Source organism: Salmo salar, chromosome 25 (genome assembly GCF_965601325.2).
Source record: "Salmo salar chromosome 25, fSalSal1, whole genome shotgun sequence".
NCBI classification, from domain to species: Eukaryota; Metazoa; Chordata; class Actinopteri; order Salmoniformes; family Salmonidae; genus Salmo; species Salmo salar.
In genome coordinates, this window is record NC_138315.1 from 10,018,109 (window position 1) to 10,033,533 (window position 15,425).

Genomic DNA, 15,425 nt, shown 5'->3' on the forward strand with positions numbered 1-15,425 from the left:
TTGATGAAGGAATTCTCTGTATAGTTTTTTGGGGCCTTTTCCTCCAGCATTGTCCCAGCCATATCCGCGGCAGCAGGAAGAATGAAGTCCTTCGCAATAATATGGGGCTTGCCTGTCCTAGCCACTCAGTAGCTCACCATATAAGACGCTTCCAGCCCTTTCTTATTAATGGTATCTGTTGCTTTTATACATGTCTTACTAATCGAAAAGTCATCTTAATTCTCTCTCAAAAAATTCCCGTGGCTTATTTTTCAAATTGGCATGTTTTGTTTCTAAATATCTGCGCAAGCTTTGGAGAAATATGCAGATACTTTGCTTTCTAATAATCATGATATTTTCATCAAAGAAGTTCATGAATTTATCACTGCTGAAGTGAAAGCCATCCTCTCTTGGGGAACGCTGCTTTTTAGTTAGCTTTGCGACAGTATCAAAAATACATTTTGGATTGTTCTTATTTTCCTCAATTAAGTTGGAAAAATAGGATGATCGAGCAGCAGTGAGGGCTCTTCGATACTGCACGGTATTGTCTTTCCAAGCTAGTCGGAAGTCCTCCAGTTTGGTGTAGCGCCATTTCCGTTCCAATTTTCTGGAAGCTTGCTTCAGGGCTCAGGTATTTTATGTATACCAGGGAGCTAGTTTCTTATGACAAATGTTTTTTATTTTTAGGGGTGCGACTGCATCTAGGGTATTATGCAAGGTTAAATTGAGTACCTCAGTTAGGTGGTTAACTGATTTTTGTACTCTGACGTCCTTGGGTAGGTAGAGGGAGTCTGGAAGGCCATCTAGGAATCTTTGGGTTGTCCGAGAATTTATAGCACGGCTTTTGATGATCCTTGGTTGGGGTCTGAGCAGATTATTTGTTGCGATTGCAAACGTAATAAAATGGTGGTCCGATAGTCCATGATTATGAGGAAAAACATTAAAATCCACAACATTTATTCCACGGGACAAAACTAGGTTCAAAGTATGACTGTGGCAGTGAGTAGGTCCAGAGACATGTTGGACAAAACCCACTGAGTCGATGATGGCTCCGAAAGCCTTTTGGAGTGCGTCTGTGGACTTTTTCATGTGAATTTTAAAGTCACCAAAAATGTGAATATTATCTGCCATGACTACAGGATCTGATAGGAATTCAGGGACCTCAGTGAGGGACGATGTATATGGCCCAGGAGGCCTGTAAACAGTAGCTATAAAAAGTGATTGAGTAGGCTGCATAGATTTCATGACTAGAAGCTCAAAAGACGAAACACAGTCATTTATTTTTGTACATTTTATTTTGCTATCGTAAATGTTAGCAACACCTAGCCTTTGCAGGATGCGCGGGGGATATGGTCACTAGTGTAACCAGGAGGAGAGGCCTCATTTAACACAGTCAATTCATCAGGCTTAAGCCACGATTCAGTCAGGCCAATCACATCAAGATTATGATCAGTGATTAGTTAATTGACTATAACTGCCTTGGAAGTGAGGGATCTAACATTAAGTAGCTCTATTTTGAGATGTCATAATTTCTTTCAATAATGACAGGAATGGAGGAGGTCTTTATTCCAGTGAGATTGCTAAGGCGAACACCGCCATGTTTAGTTTTGCCCAACCTAGATCGAGGCACAGACACGGTCTCAATGGGGATAGCTGAGCTGACTACACTGACTGTGCTAGTGGCAGACTCCACTAAGCTGGCAGGCTGGCTAACAGCCTGCTGCCTGGTTTGCACCCTATCTCATTGTGGAGCTAGGGGAGTTAGAGCCCTGTCTATGTTCGTAGATAAGATGAGAGCACCCCTCCAGCTCGGATGGAGTCCGACACTCCTCAGCAGGCCAGGCTTGGTCTTATTTGTGGGTGAGTCCCAGAAATCTACAAATTCTATCTTTTGGGAGGGGCAGAAAACAGTTTTCAACCAGCGATTGAGTTGTGAGAATCTGCTGTAAAGCTCATCACTCCCCCTAACTGGGAGGGGGCCAGAGACAATTACTCGATGCCGACACATCTTTCTAGCTGATTTACACGCTGAAGCTATGTTGCGCTTGGTGACCTCTGACTGTATCATCCTAACATCTTTGGTGCTGACGTGGATAACAATATCCCTATACTCTCTACACTTGCCAGTTTTAGCCTTAGCCAGCACCATCTTCAGATTAGCCTTAACGTCGGTTCCCCTGACCCCTGGTGAACAGTGTATGATCGTTGGATGATTCGTCTAATACTATTAGTAATGGAGTCGCCAATGACTAGAGTTTTCAATTTGTCAGAGCTAATGGTGGGCGGCTTCGACGTCTCAGACCCCGTAACGTGAGAAGGAGAGACCAGAGAAGGCTCGGTCTCTGACTCTGACCAGTTGCTTAATGGGGAGAACCTGTCGAAAGTTTCTTTCGGCTGAATGAACGACACCGGTTGAGCATTCCTACATCATTTCCTTCCAGAAGCCATGAGAAAATTGTCAGGTTGCGGGGACTGTACGAGGGATTTATATTACTATCTGTACTTATTGGTGGCACAGACGCGGTTTCATCCTTTCCTACACTTAAATTAACCTTGCCCTAACGATTGCATCTGAAGCTGGGCTTGCAGCATGGCTATCCTCGCCATAAGGCGATTGTTCTCCTGCATATTATGAGTACAGCGACGGGAATTAGAAGGCATAATGTTAATGTTACTACTTAGCTTCGGCTGGTGGAGTTCCTGACGAACCATGTCCAGATAAAGCGTCCGGGGTGAAAAAGTTGAATGAAAAAAGTTTTTTTTTTTTATATATATAAAACGGTAATTAAAAGGTAAAACCCGTGAAGTTGGCAGATAGCAAAGTAAGGTTAGCAACAAACCGCACAGCAGCACATAAACAAGTCTACAAGTTGTGACCGGAGAGTGGTTAATGTGATTGGATGTTAATTATTTGACTAGGCTACCTGTATTTGACATTGTGTTGTTATTTCGCTGAACACTAGATGGTTTAATTTTATTTTTGCCAGTGAAACAAGGCTACTAAAAAACTTTTTTTTAATGTATTTGGCGTACCCCCAACAACATTGCGCTTACTCCTGGGGAATACTTGCTGTAGAGGAATGAAGTTGTTTGAATTGAAGCTGTAAAACATATCAAAACTAGGTTTCACTTGTTGTACCACCAAAACATATAAAAGCTGTTGTACTACCAACTTTCTACCACTAACTTGTATACAAATTAATTGAGAATTTTGGTTCAGGGTTTGGCATGTGTGTACGTCATGTGGCGTATGTGTTACGTAACAGGGTCTTTGTCTCCAATTCAAGCAATGAGGCCACAGCTGAAAAAGCTCTTAACTACTTATTCAAAAACTAACCACACTGGAAGTGGTTCACTCCAGCGCTGTGTCCTGCCCAGAAGAGCATTTCCTCCTCCCTCCTCTCAATACACTCTCAATGCCCCCTTTGTACCCATATCACTCATAGCCTCCACCCCCAAAACCCATGGCGTCACAGATTTTTACCCTTTTCCATGATGAGAGTGGCAGGCTTTTCTCTTCTCTGTATTGATTAACTCTGTGACATTTTGAGGAGGACCTCTTTTGTTTGGCCCTAAACCCCACCTAAACTCTCTCTTTTGGCCAGTGTCATTGTAGTGCTGCACTCTGCTTTTGAACTCGTGAAATTCTCCTCTTTGAGATTAGTGCCCTGCTGTGAGCTGATACACTAGGAATGAGTGGGGATCCTTTTTGAGATACACACACATAGAGAAGCACACAGACACACCACTCCTCTCAAACGTGAGCATACTGCACCCTGTTCCCGGTCCACACATATTGTGGCAATGCGTGCACGTACACACACACACACACACACACACACACACACACACACACACACACACACACACACACACACACACACACACACACACACACACACACACACACACACACACACACACACACACACACACACACACACACACACATAGTAGTAGCTGTCAGTACTTTTTTCCTTTTGTTTGCAGCCTGTTGTCAGTCCCAACATCACACAACTCCTGTCGTGGTACAACTCCTACCGCCACACTCTACATCAAACACCATAGTGTGTAAAAACAGCCATCGTTAGAGTATCATCTGTGTCGTGTAGACCTACAGTGAAGACTCATTAACCTTTCGCCAAAGCTGAGCACTATTAAATAAGGTCAGGGGGATATTCTATTCTATGGGTCATTCAATGAATGGGCTCCGATTGGACATGCAAGTTTGTGTGTCTGAGAAAGAGCCTTGGGAAAGGCTACTGTGTCCTCTCGTTTTTGATTGAATCCTACGTCATAAACGAACAACAGCCATGGAAAATGTCAGTAACCCCCGCTTTCTCTCTTTCTCTCCCCAGTCGACGTGAGCGTGGCACTGCCCTTGCAGGTGCCGCCGGCTGCCATTCCCATGGACCTGCGCCTGGACCAGCCCTTTGGCCTAGCACCGCGACCAGACGACCAGTGCCACCAAGGACAGGTCCCAGGTCAGCGGGAGCAGCAGCTGCAGCAAGAGTTGCTGGCCCTCAAACACAAACAGCAGATCCAGAGACAGGTGCTCATCGCTGAGTTCCAGCGGCAACATGAGCAGCTCTCACGCCAGCATGAGGCCCAGCTACAGGAGCATGTTAAGGTGTGTGTGTGTGTCCTCTCCTCTCCATCTTTCTAGTGATCTCTCCTCACCACGCAACTTATTCGACCCCTCATCCCGCCATCACCCGCTGCTCTTCCCCCTCCCTCCATCTCTCCATCCCTCCTTCCCCTTTGCTCGAGGGCTGTGTGGATGTCTGCAGAAAGCTTTTCATTGCAACAGGGACTTGGCTCAACAGAATGTGGTAAGGACAGAGGGGATGGGTGTAGGAGACGACATGCCTGTACATGCCTGTACACGTGTGTGCGTTTGTGTGCCTGTGCGTGCGCACGTTAGTGATAAGTGGGTCAGCTGTTTGTTCACCCACACCCGCCCACAATTTCTACTAACCCATTCGCAACCACCCGACTACAAGTGATAAAGTGATCTGAGGCCAGCATCCGACCCTAACTCGCAAATATAGAAAATACGCTGTAGCATACCGTCATAGATTTTTTGACAGTGGGTGTGGGATTTTTTGTTGTTGTTGCCTAATTCAACTAGGTCTTTGTTTCTGCTTATAATTTACTACATTTTGGTTGGCTATTTGTTAGTCAATTTGTCTATAGTTAGATACATGAAGCTTGACAATACTTGTCGCCACTAGAAGACTAAATAAACCCTTGCCCACCAGAAAATATGTCATACATCAATCGAATGAATGCGTCAATCTAGTTGACATTGGTAAAGTTCTCTCTTTCATCTCTGCTTCTCTCCAGCAGTAAAGATGTTTAGGGACCGGGGAGAAAATGCAAAGATTTTCCATGCAAAATGACCAAATAACATCAGTCTGACCGTTGTTAAGTTAATTACAAGCTGTGAAAATGACCCAACGTGTTTCTGATAAGACTTAAGTTTGGCTTGGATGCATATTTTATGTGGTTAAAATACTATCAGCTTTTATGATGCTGATAAAGATGGCACATTTACAGACGGTCCCTAACCAATCATTCATTTTCTCAAGATGCTGAAATATATAATATTTCTCCACTCCTGTTCGAGTCCAAAATCTACATTTGGTGTATCGTTCTACTGCACTAAGTGCTTAATTCTGCAGGAGTTAATATTGCATTAGGCTATGTGAGAGGTTATAAACCTACAGTCAGTGTCCAGATTTTAGTTACTATTCCTTGTAACCCATCTGAACAGTAGGCTACAATTCCCTTGACGTGCCATACTTGTTACTGTCAAACGGCAGATAAAAATAATGAAAGAAAAACCTCTATCTAGCCTATAGATATGAATTGCACAAGAATTATACAGTATATTTATGGATTTTTAATGCATTGTTTTCTCTTTATTCCAACTGCCCGCCCGCCCTTCATCCACACAATATTTCATGACCATAAACCCACCCGCCCTGTGGATATAACCGCGGGGACTGCGGATTATGAGTCATGCATGTGTGTGATGTAACTGGATCTGCCGGTTACGTTGGGCTGCTTTTCTGATCTTAATAGGAACCCAGTCCTTGGGAAACTGTGTATGCATGTGTACCAGCGCATATGTGTGTGTGTGTGACAGTGAGAGAAACTGCTCGCTTTGCAAACAGGCCTCCATGGTGTTGCCACGGGCCGCAGCCTCAATCAGGCAATGGGAGTGAGGCAGCCCAGGCTAAAAATAACTCTGTCTGAAAGCTCCAGTCACAGCAGCCAGTGGGCTTCTGCACCAGGTAGGGTGGGATGCACAGTGATTGACACATCACTAGCTCTACATTATGCCTTGACAGCATGCTGACTGTATTCTATTTTGCTCTGTTCCAGTCAACACCCACCTGTGCTGGTTGAAATTATGTAAACACTGTCCATACTGAGGCTTTTATCATTCAGTCATTTAGGCATTTAGTCTCACTCTTGCCGACTTCTTCTTAAAGAGTAACTTTCATTAAAAAAAGTCTTAGTTATAGTGAAACTGTCTTCATTTTGACAGTTTGTTGCAAAAGTGATATATTTCAGTCTTTTAGTAGTAAATCTAGCACTTTTTGCCCCTATAGGTTCAACTCTACCATTGAATTAAAGCAGGAAGCACCAGTGACTCGGTCTATAAAAAAAAGTGGTCAGATGAAGCAGATGCTAAACTACAGGACTGTTTTGCTAGCACAGACTGGAATATGTTCCGGGATTCTTCCGATGGCATTGAGGAGTACACCACATCAGTCACTGGCTTCATCAATAAGTGAATCAAGGACGTCGTCCCCACAGTGACTGTACGTACATACCCCAACCAGAAGCCATGGATTACAGGCAACATTCGCACTGAGCTAAAGGGTAGAGCTGCCACTTTCAAGGAGCGGGACTCTAACCCGGAAGCTTATAAGAAATCCCGCTATGCCCTCTGACGAACCATGAAACAGGCAAAGCATTAATACAGGACTAAGATCAAATCGTACTACACCGGCTCCAACGCTCGTTGGATGTGGCAGGTTTGCAAACTATTACAGACTACAAAGGGAAGCACAGCCAAGAGCTGCCCAGTGACATGAGCCTACCAGACAAACTCAATAACTTCTATGCTCACTTCGAAGCAAGTAACACTGAAACATGCATGAGAGCACCAAGTGTTTCGGATGACTGTGTGATCACGCTCTCCGCAACCGATGTGAGTAAGACCTTTAAACAGGTCAACATTCACAAGGCCGCTGAGTCAGATGGATTACCAGGACGTGTACTCCTAGCATGCGCTGACCAACTGGCAAGTGTCTTCACTGACATTTTCAACCTCTCCCTGTCCGAGTATGTAATACCAACATGTTTCAAGCAGACCACTATAGTCCCTGTGCCCAAGAACACTAAGGTAACCTGCCTAAATGACTACCGACCCGTAGCACTCATGTCTGCAGCCATGAAATGCTTTGAAAGGCTGGTCATGCCTCACATCAACACCATTATCCCAGAAACCCTAGACCCACCCTAATGTGCATACCGCACCAACAGATCCACAGATGATGCAATCTCTATTGCACTCCACACTGCCTTTTCCCACCTGGACAAAAGGAACACCTATTTGAGAATGCTATTCATTGACTACAGCTCAGCGTTCAACACCATAGTGCCCCTAAAGCTCATTTCTAAGCTAAGGACCCTGGAACTTAACAGCTTCCTCTGCAACTGGATCCTAGACCTCCTGACGGGCCGCCCCCAGGTGGTAAGGGTAGGTAACAACACATCCGCACGCTGATACTCAACACGGGGGCCCCTCAGGGGTGCGTGCTCAGTCCCCTTCTGTACTCCCTGTTCACTCATGACTGCACGGCCAGGCAGAACTCCAACACCATCATTAAGTTTGCTGATGACACAACAGGGGTAGGCCTCATCACCGACAATGGTGAGACAGCCTATAGGGAGGAGGTCAGAGACCTGACCATGTGGTGCAAGGAAAACAACCTCTCCCTCAACGTGATCAAGACAAAGGAGATGATTGTGGACTACAGGAAAAAGAGGACTGAGCATGCCCCCATTCTCATCGACGGGGCTGTAGTGGAGCAGGTTGAGAGCTTCAAGATCCTTGGTGTCCACATCAACAACAAACTAACATGGTCAAAGCACACCAAGACAGTCGTGAAGAGGGCATGGCAAAACCTATTCCCCCTCAGGAGACTGAAAAGATTTGGCATGGGTCCTCAGATCCTCAAAAGATTTTGCAGCTGCACCATCGAAAGCATCCTGATGGGTTGCATCACTGCCTGGTATGGCAACTGCTCGGCCTCTGACCGCAAGGCACTACAGAGGGTAGTGCGTACGGCCCAGTACATCACCAGGACCAAGCTTCCAGCCATACAGGAACTCTATACCAGGCGGTGTCAGAGAAAGGCCCTAAAAATCATAAAAGCCTCCAGCCACCCTAGTCCTAGACTGTTCTCTCTGCTACCACACGGCAAGCGGTACCGGAGCGCCAAGTCTAGGTCCAAGAGGCTTCTAAACAACTTCTACCCCCAAGCCATAAGACTCCTGACCAGCTAATCAAATGGCTACCTAGACTATTTGCACCCCCCCCCCCCCCACCCATTATGCTACTGCTACTCTCTGTTATTGTCTATGCATAGCCACTTTAACAACCCTACCTGCATGAACATAATTATCTCAAATACCTCGACACCGGTGTCCCCGCACATTGACACATTGACTCTGTACCGGTACCCCCTGTATATAGCCCCGCTATTGTTATTTACTGCTGCTCTTTAATTATTTGTTTTTCTTATCTCTTACTTTTTTAACTCTTTTTTTGTATTTTCTTAAAACTGCATCGTTGGTTAAGGGCTTGTAAGTAAGCATTTCACTGTAAGGTCTACACCTGCTGTATTCAGCGCATGTGACAAATAAAATGTCATTTGATTTGAAATTGTGATGTAGAGGCACCTTCAGAAGGGAGGGGTTCGGTATGAAATACACTCCCTTCTAGATGTGCTGGGTGGTACCACCTCAAGGCTTACTATAAATGCAGGTGACAGCGTGCCTTATTTGGTAATGGTCTTGGTAAGTGGAGTGTGTCAGTACATATTGCATGATGCTTCTCTGACTAGACAATTGATGTTACACAAAATTCAAAAGGCAGTAAGGCACATTTCCGCATATGACCAAATTCAACGTTTTTGCTTACCGTTTCATACACATCTATGTGTTTTTACAAAGAAAATAAACATCTAGGCTATGAGGATTATCTTTTTATATTCATAGCTACATCCATCGTAACAAGAAATACAGTATTTTTCTACATTGTAGAATAATAGTGAAGACATCAAACTATGAAATAACACATAGGGAATCATGTTTTAAACAAATATATTTTTATTTTAGGTTCTTCAAAGCAGCCACCCGTTGCTTGATGACAGCTTTGCACACTCTAGGCATTCTCTCAACTGGCTTAATCTGGAATGGTTTTCCAACAGTCTTGAAGGAGTTCCCACGTATGCTGAGCACTTGTTGGCCGGCTTTTCCTTCACTCTGCTGTCCAACTCATCCAAAACCATTTCAATTGGGTTTAGGTCGTGTGATTGTGGAGGCCAGATCATCTGATGCAGCACTCCATCTCTCTCCTTCTATGTCAAATATCCCTAACACAGTCTGGAGGTGTGTTCGTGTCATTGACCTGTTGAAAAACAAATGATAGTCTCACTAAGCGCAAACCAGATGGGATGGCGTATCGCTGCAGAATGCTGTGGTAGCCATGCTGGTTAAGTGTGCCATGAATACTTTATTTCCACCGGTCTAATGTCCACTGTTCATGATTCTTGGCCCAAGCAAGTCTCTTCTTCTTGTTGTTAGTGTCCTTTAGTAGTGATTTTTTGCAGCAATTCAACCATGAAGGCCTGATTCACGCAGTCTCCTCTGAACAGTTGATGTAGAGATGTAGAGAGTCTTTTACTTGAATTCTGTGAAGCATTTATTTGGGTTGCAATTTCTGAGGCTGGTAACCCTAATGAAATTATCCTCTGCAGCAGAGGTAAATCTGGGTCTTCCTTTCCTGTGGCGGTCCTCATGAGAGCCAGTTTCATCATAGCGCTTGATGGTTTTTACGACTGGACTTGAAGATACTTTCAAAGTTCTTGAAATGTTACCGATTTACTGACCTTCATGTCTTAAAGTAATGATGGACTGTCGTTTCTCTTTGCTTATTCGAGCTGTTCTTGCCATAATATGGACTTTGTCTTTTACCAAATAGGGCTATCTTCTGTTTGCCACCCCTACCTTGTCACAACACTACTGATTGTCTCAAATGCATTTACTTCTCTGGGCAAGGTGGGACGTAACCGTCCCACACTATTCAACAGCCAGTGAAATAGCATGGCGCGAAATAAAAAACTGCAAAAATATCATAATTTCAATTTCTCAAACATACGACTATTTTGCATCATTTTAAAGATACACTTCTCCTTAATGTAACCACATTGTCCGATTTCAAAAAGGCTTTACAGCGAAAGCAAAACATTAGATTATGTTAGGAGAGTACATAGACAAAAATAACCATACAGCCATTTTCCAAGCAAGGATATATGTCACAAAAACCCAAAACACAGCTAAATGAAGCACTAGCCTTTGACGATCTTCATCAGATGACACTCCTAGGACATCATGTTACACAATACATGTATGTTTTGTTCGATAAAGTTCATATTTATATCCAAAAACAGCATTTTACGTTGGCGCGTGATGTTCAGAAAATGTATTCCCACCAAAAACTTCTGGTGAATGTGCACATAAATTTACAAAAATACTCTTCATAAACATTGACAAAATACATTACAATTATTTTAAGAATTATAGATACAGTACTCCTTTATGCAACCGCTGTGTCAGATTTAAAATAGCTTTTCGGCGAAAGCACATTTTTCAATATTCTGAGTACATAGCGCGCCATCAAAGCAAGCTATACAGACACCCGCCAAGTTCTGGGGTCACCTAAACTCAGAATTAGTGTTATAAATATTCTCTTACCTTTGCTGATCTTTGTCAGAATGCACTCCCAGGACTGCTACTTTTTGTTCGAAATAATCCATATTTATGTCCAAATACCTCCGTTTTGTTCGTGCGTTCAGGTCACTATCCAAAGGCATAATGCGCGAGCGTAATTCGAGACACAAAAAGTCTAAATGTTCCATTACCGTTCTTAGAAGCATGTCAATCGTTGTTTAAAATCAATCTTTATGGTATTTTTAACGTAAAAATGCGATAATATTCCAACCGGACAATAGCGTATTCATTCAAGAAGAAAAAGAAGGAACGGAGCTCTAGCAGGATCGCGATTCACCAATCCCTTTGTCCCCAGGCAGTCCACTCATTGACTTGAGCTCCTATACTCTGCCCGGTTACAGGAGACGGATGAAAAATCTTTCTGAAGGATTTTGACAGCCAATGGAAGCCTTAGGTAGTGCAACGTGACCCCACAGACACTGTAGTTTTGATAGGGATTAGAAAGAAGAACTACAATTCTCAGATCTCCCACTTCCTGGTTGAATTTTTCTCAGGTTTTTGCCTGCCATATGAGTTTTGTTATACTCACAGACACCATTCAAACAGTTTTAAAAACCTCCGAATGTTTTCCATCCAAATCTACTAATAATATGCATATTCTAGTTTCTGGGCCAGAGTAGTAACCAGTTTAATTTAGGTACGTTTTTCATCCGGCCGTGAAAATACTGCCCCCTATCCAAAAGAAGTTAAGAAGGAAAGAAATGTTAATTGAAATGCATTCCAGGTGACTACCTCATTAAGCTGGTTGAGAGAATGCCAAGAGTCTGCAAAGCTATCATCAAGGCAGAGGGTGGCTACTTGAAGAATCTCAAATATAAAATATATTTTGATTTGTTAAATGCTTTTATGGTTACTACATGATTACATATGTGTTATTTCATAGTTTTGATGTCTTCACTATTATTCTACAATGTAAAAAATAGTAAAAATAAAGAAATGCCCTTGAATGAGTAGTGTCCAAACTTTTGACTAGTACTGTGGATGACAATGGTAGTCATGTCAACTTGTTTTTTCCCTTAATCACTATGACCGATTGGTGGTGCAGTCCGCTAACAGTTGGCTCATAGCTCAATAGTTGTGAGTTCTAATCCCACATGGGGCAGATATCTTTTATTTACAAACATTCATCCCGTGCCCACACACTTCTAATTCTGAAAGTAAAAGCAGACATGTGAGAGGAGTCACCCTGGTAGTAGTTGTGGGTTGTATTCATTACCCAAGACCATTCTGTGAGTTAATTTGACCATTGGAAAAAGAGCTACCGCGTAAATACTGCATTGCAGGTTGGATTGAATTGAGCCCCTAATCTTCATTTTCAGGGGGCTTATTTTGACACAATACTGCAATAAATTTAAGTCCACATAAAAAAAAATATGATTGTTAGCCCCATGGAGGATTTGAACATACACCGCAAGTGCCTATAGATGTCAGGAACTCTGCAGCCTAGAACTGTTTTGCTTGTGATGCACGTCATTTTTATTATAAGAGCATGCCTGTGGACTTCTGGTAAGTATGATTTAGTGAGAAAGTGTAAAGGTCAGGTAGAACTAAGTTTACCCACCCCCAAATAAATATTTATGAACAATTCCCCCCACCCACAACTTCTCACCTGAATACAATTTTTGGAAATTTGAGTGTTTCCAAGCTAATATGAAATCTGTCGGGGATACTTGCTGTTGAAATCTAGTGATATTGATGTCAGCCAGTGGTGTTAGATTTTTGCCATTGAAAGGAAGTGTGTCTGTGTGTGTGTGTGTTTAGAACCGTGTGTTTTTTGTTTATCTAGATGAGGTGATATCAGACAATCTGTGACCATGTCTCCCCCCTCTCTCCGTTCCGTCTCCCTCTTCTTCTCCCCCATGTCCCTCCATCCCTATCCATCTACCCCATCTCTCGCCCCAATCACAATTCTCCTCCCTCTCCCCATTTCCTATGCAGTATCAGATGCCATGTAGCAATGCCATGAGCCGGCAGTTGTACCAACATCGTAGTAAAGTTTGTAGTAACGTTGTGTTGCAGCACCAGCAGGACCTCCTGGCTCTGAAGCATCAGCAGGAGCTGCTGGAGCACCAGAGGAAGATGGAGAGACACCGCCATGAGCAAGAGATAGAGAAACATCAGAGGGAGCAGAAACTCCTGCTGCTTAAGAACAAGGAGCGTTGCCAGGAGAGTGAGTGGCTCAGAATTACATCCTTTTTCTTTTTTTCTTTCTCCCCCTTTTTCTCCCCAATTTCGTGGTATTCAATTGGTAGTTGCAGTCTTGTCCCATCGCTGCAACTCCCGTACGGACTCGGGAGAGGCGAAGGTCGAGAGTCCTCCGAAACACAACACGGACGACGCTGGGTAAAGGGCTTCATTGCCAAAATCCCAAAGTATCCTTTTTAAGTGCCGTAGTAAATTGCCTCCAGTCTCATAAAAGTCAGCACGTAGGCCCTGAAATGTGATTTAACATGTGTCTGTATTAGTAGTCATCATATTGTACTATGTGCCCCCCCCCCCCCCCGCGCTGCTTCACCGGTTGACATGTTAGTCACTTGTTGTCAGCTCTGTCTTATTCTCATTCATTGTGTTTCTCTTTGATACACACTTTTACAGACATATGCACACGCACAGACTTATTTTGCTCCCTTTTTACTCTTGCTCTTTTTTTCCCACTCTTTCCATTTTCTCTCTCTCCATCTCTCTCTCCCCGTGTGGAGGATCCCCTCTGGGAAGTGTTAGCGGTGTGATGGCAAGGTGGTAATTGAAGAGAGAGCTGTGAGAGAACGCACCTTGTGATACCTTGTTTAAAAAATAACAAAAAACACACCAACACACTAAAAAAGCCCATTTAACTGCCACAGTCTCGGTGGAATTCCCATGAAAGCATGTATTTTTCCCTCTATGGAATCTCTGTGTGACTCTACTCCAACAGATTACAGTTCTGGGCCCAGTTTGCCGATAGCGATGGAACTTAGGCTTACGAGTGTTTTAACGCTGCATATTTCCTACGACGGCCGAAGATGTAACACGCGTTTCCCAAAACACCATGCAGAGAGAATGGTCGGTCAGTGCGTCGTTGGAACATGTGTCGATACTGATAGGATTGAAGGAAAGAGAGTGCTGCTCTCGGATCAGCTTTCTCTGTTCAAATCTTTCCTGAACATTATAATTATTTCACAGTACTGACAAGGGATCAGCTCCTGGAGAGATATTATCACATACGGCTGCAAATATTGAGGCGGCCTATTCTAATGAAATAAAAATGCATTAAATCACTAATTTGCAGACATGTTAGGCTGCACATCATGAAATATATTGAGACAAATTAAATAGAGTAGCCTACAAGTAGCAAAATATAACTAAATTGATTGAACATGAAATGTATTTGAATATGATTGAAAAAAGTCCTACAGTGCCTTCAGAAAGTATTCATACCCCTTGAATAATTCTACATTTTGTTGTTATAGGCTGAATTCAAAATGGATCAAATACAAACAATTCTCACCCATCTACAAAAATATTTTTGTTACATTTTTGCTAATGTATTGAAAATGAAATACATGAATACCTAATTTACATACGTACTCACACCCCTGAGTCAATACTTTGTAGAAGCGCCTTTGGCAGCGATTACAGCTGTGAGTCTTTCTGGGTAAGTCTCTGAGAGCTTTCCACACCTGGATCGTGCAACATTTGCCCATTATTCTTTTCAAAATTCTTTAAGCGCTGTCAAATTGGTTGTTGAACATTGCTGGACAACCATTTTCAGGTCTTGCCATAGATTTTCAAGTAGATTTGAGTCAAATCTGTAACACTTCATTGTTGTGATGCCAAATTTCTAGCAAAATGCATAGCGCATAGAATTAAAAAGGTATTATTGGATATTATTCATCCTAATCCTAATATTATTCATCCTTTTTACATGGACGATACATAATATAAGACAAGTACTGGAAACAATAGAACACTAATACAATTTTGGGAAACCAGGCATGGCATTCATAGCAGACTTTAGAAAAGTCCTTTGATAAAGTACGACTGGGATTTATATAAAAATGCCTGGACTATTTTAATTGTGGAGTAAATAATGGCTACTTCGCAGAAAGTATTAAATTGTCAAGAGGAGTAAAACAAGGTTATCCACTGTGGCATATATATTTATTATGGCAATCGAAATGTTAGCTATTCAAATCAGATCCAACGACAATATCCAGGGCTTAAAAAACAAAGGTGTACGCTGACGATTCATGTTTTCTTTTGCATCCGCAATTTGGATCCCTCCACAGCCTCATAGAGGATCTAGATAATTCTTTAACCTCTCTGGATACAAAACATATTATATATTGGATCGCTAAAATATACAACTTTTA

General features: G+C 42.8%; 1 protein-coding gene across 4 annotated transcripts in view; it reads left to right on the forward strand.

Moving 5' to 3' along the window:
• Positions 1-15,425, forward strand: part of LOC106586120 (histone deacetylase 4) — a 134,719-nt gene that overhangs the window by 26,494 nt on the left and 92,800 nt on the right. For all 4 annotated transcript variants that reach the window (XM_014173000.3, XM_082968866.1, XM_082968865.1 and 1 more), the window contains exons 2-3: positions 4,338-4,609; positions 13,093-13,243. In XM_014173000.3, the coding sequence (XP_014028475.1) occupies positions 4,338-4,609; positions 13,093-13,243 (423 nt within the window). The remainder of the gene's footprint in view (positions 1-4,337; positions 4,610-13,092; positions 13,244-15,425) is intronic.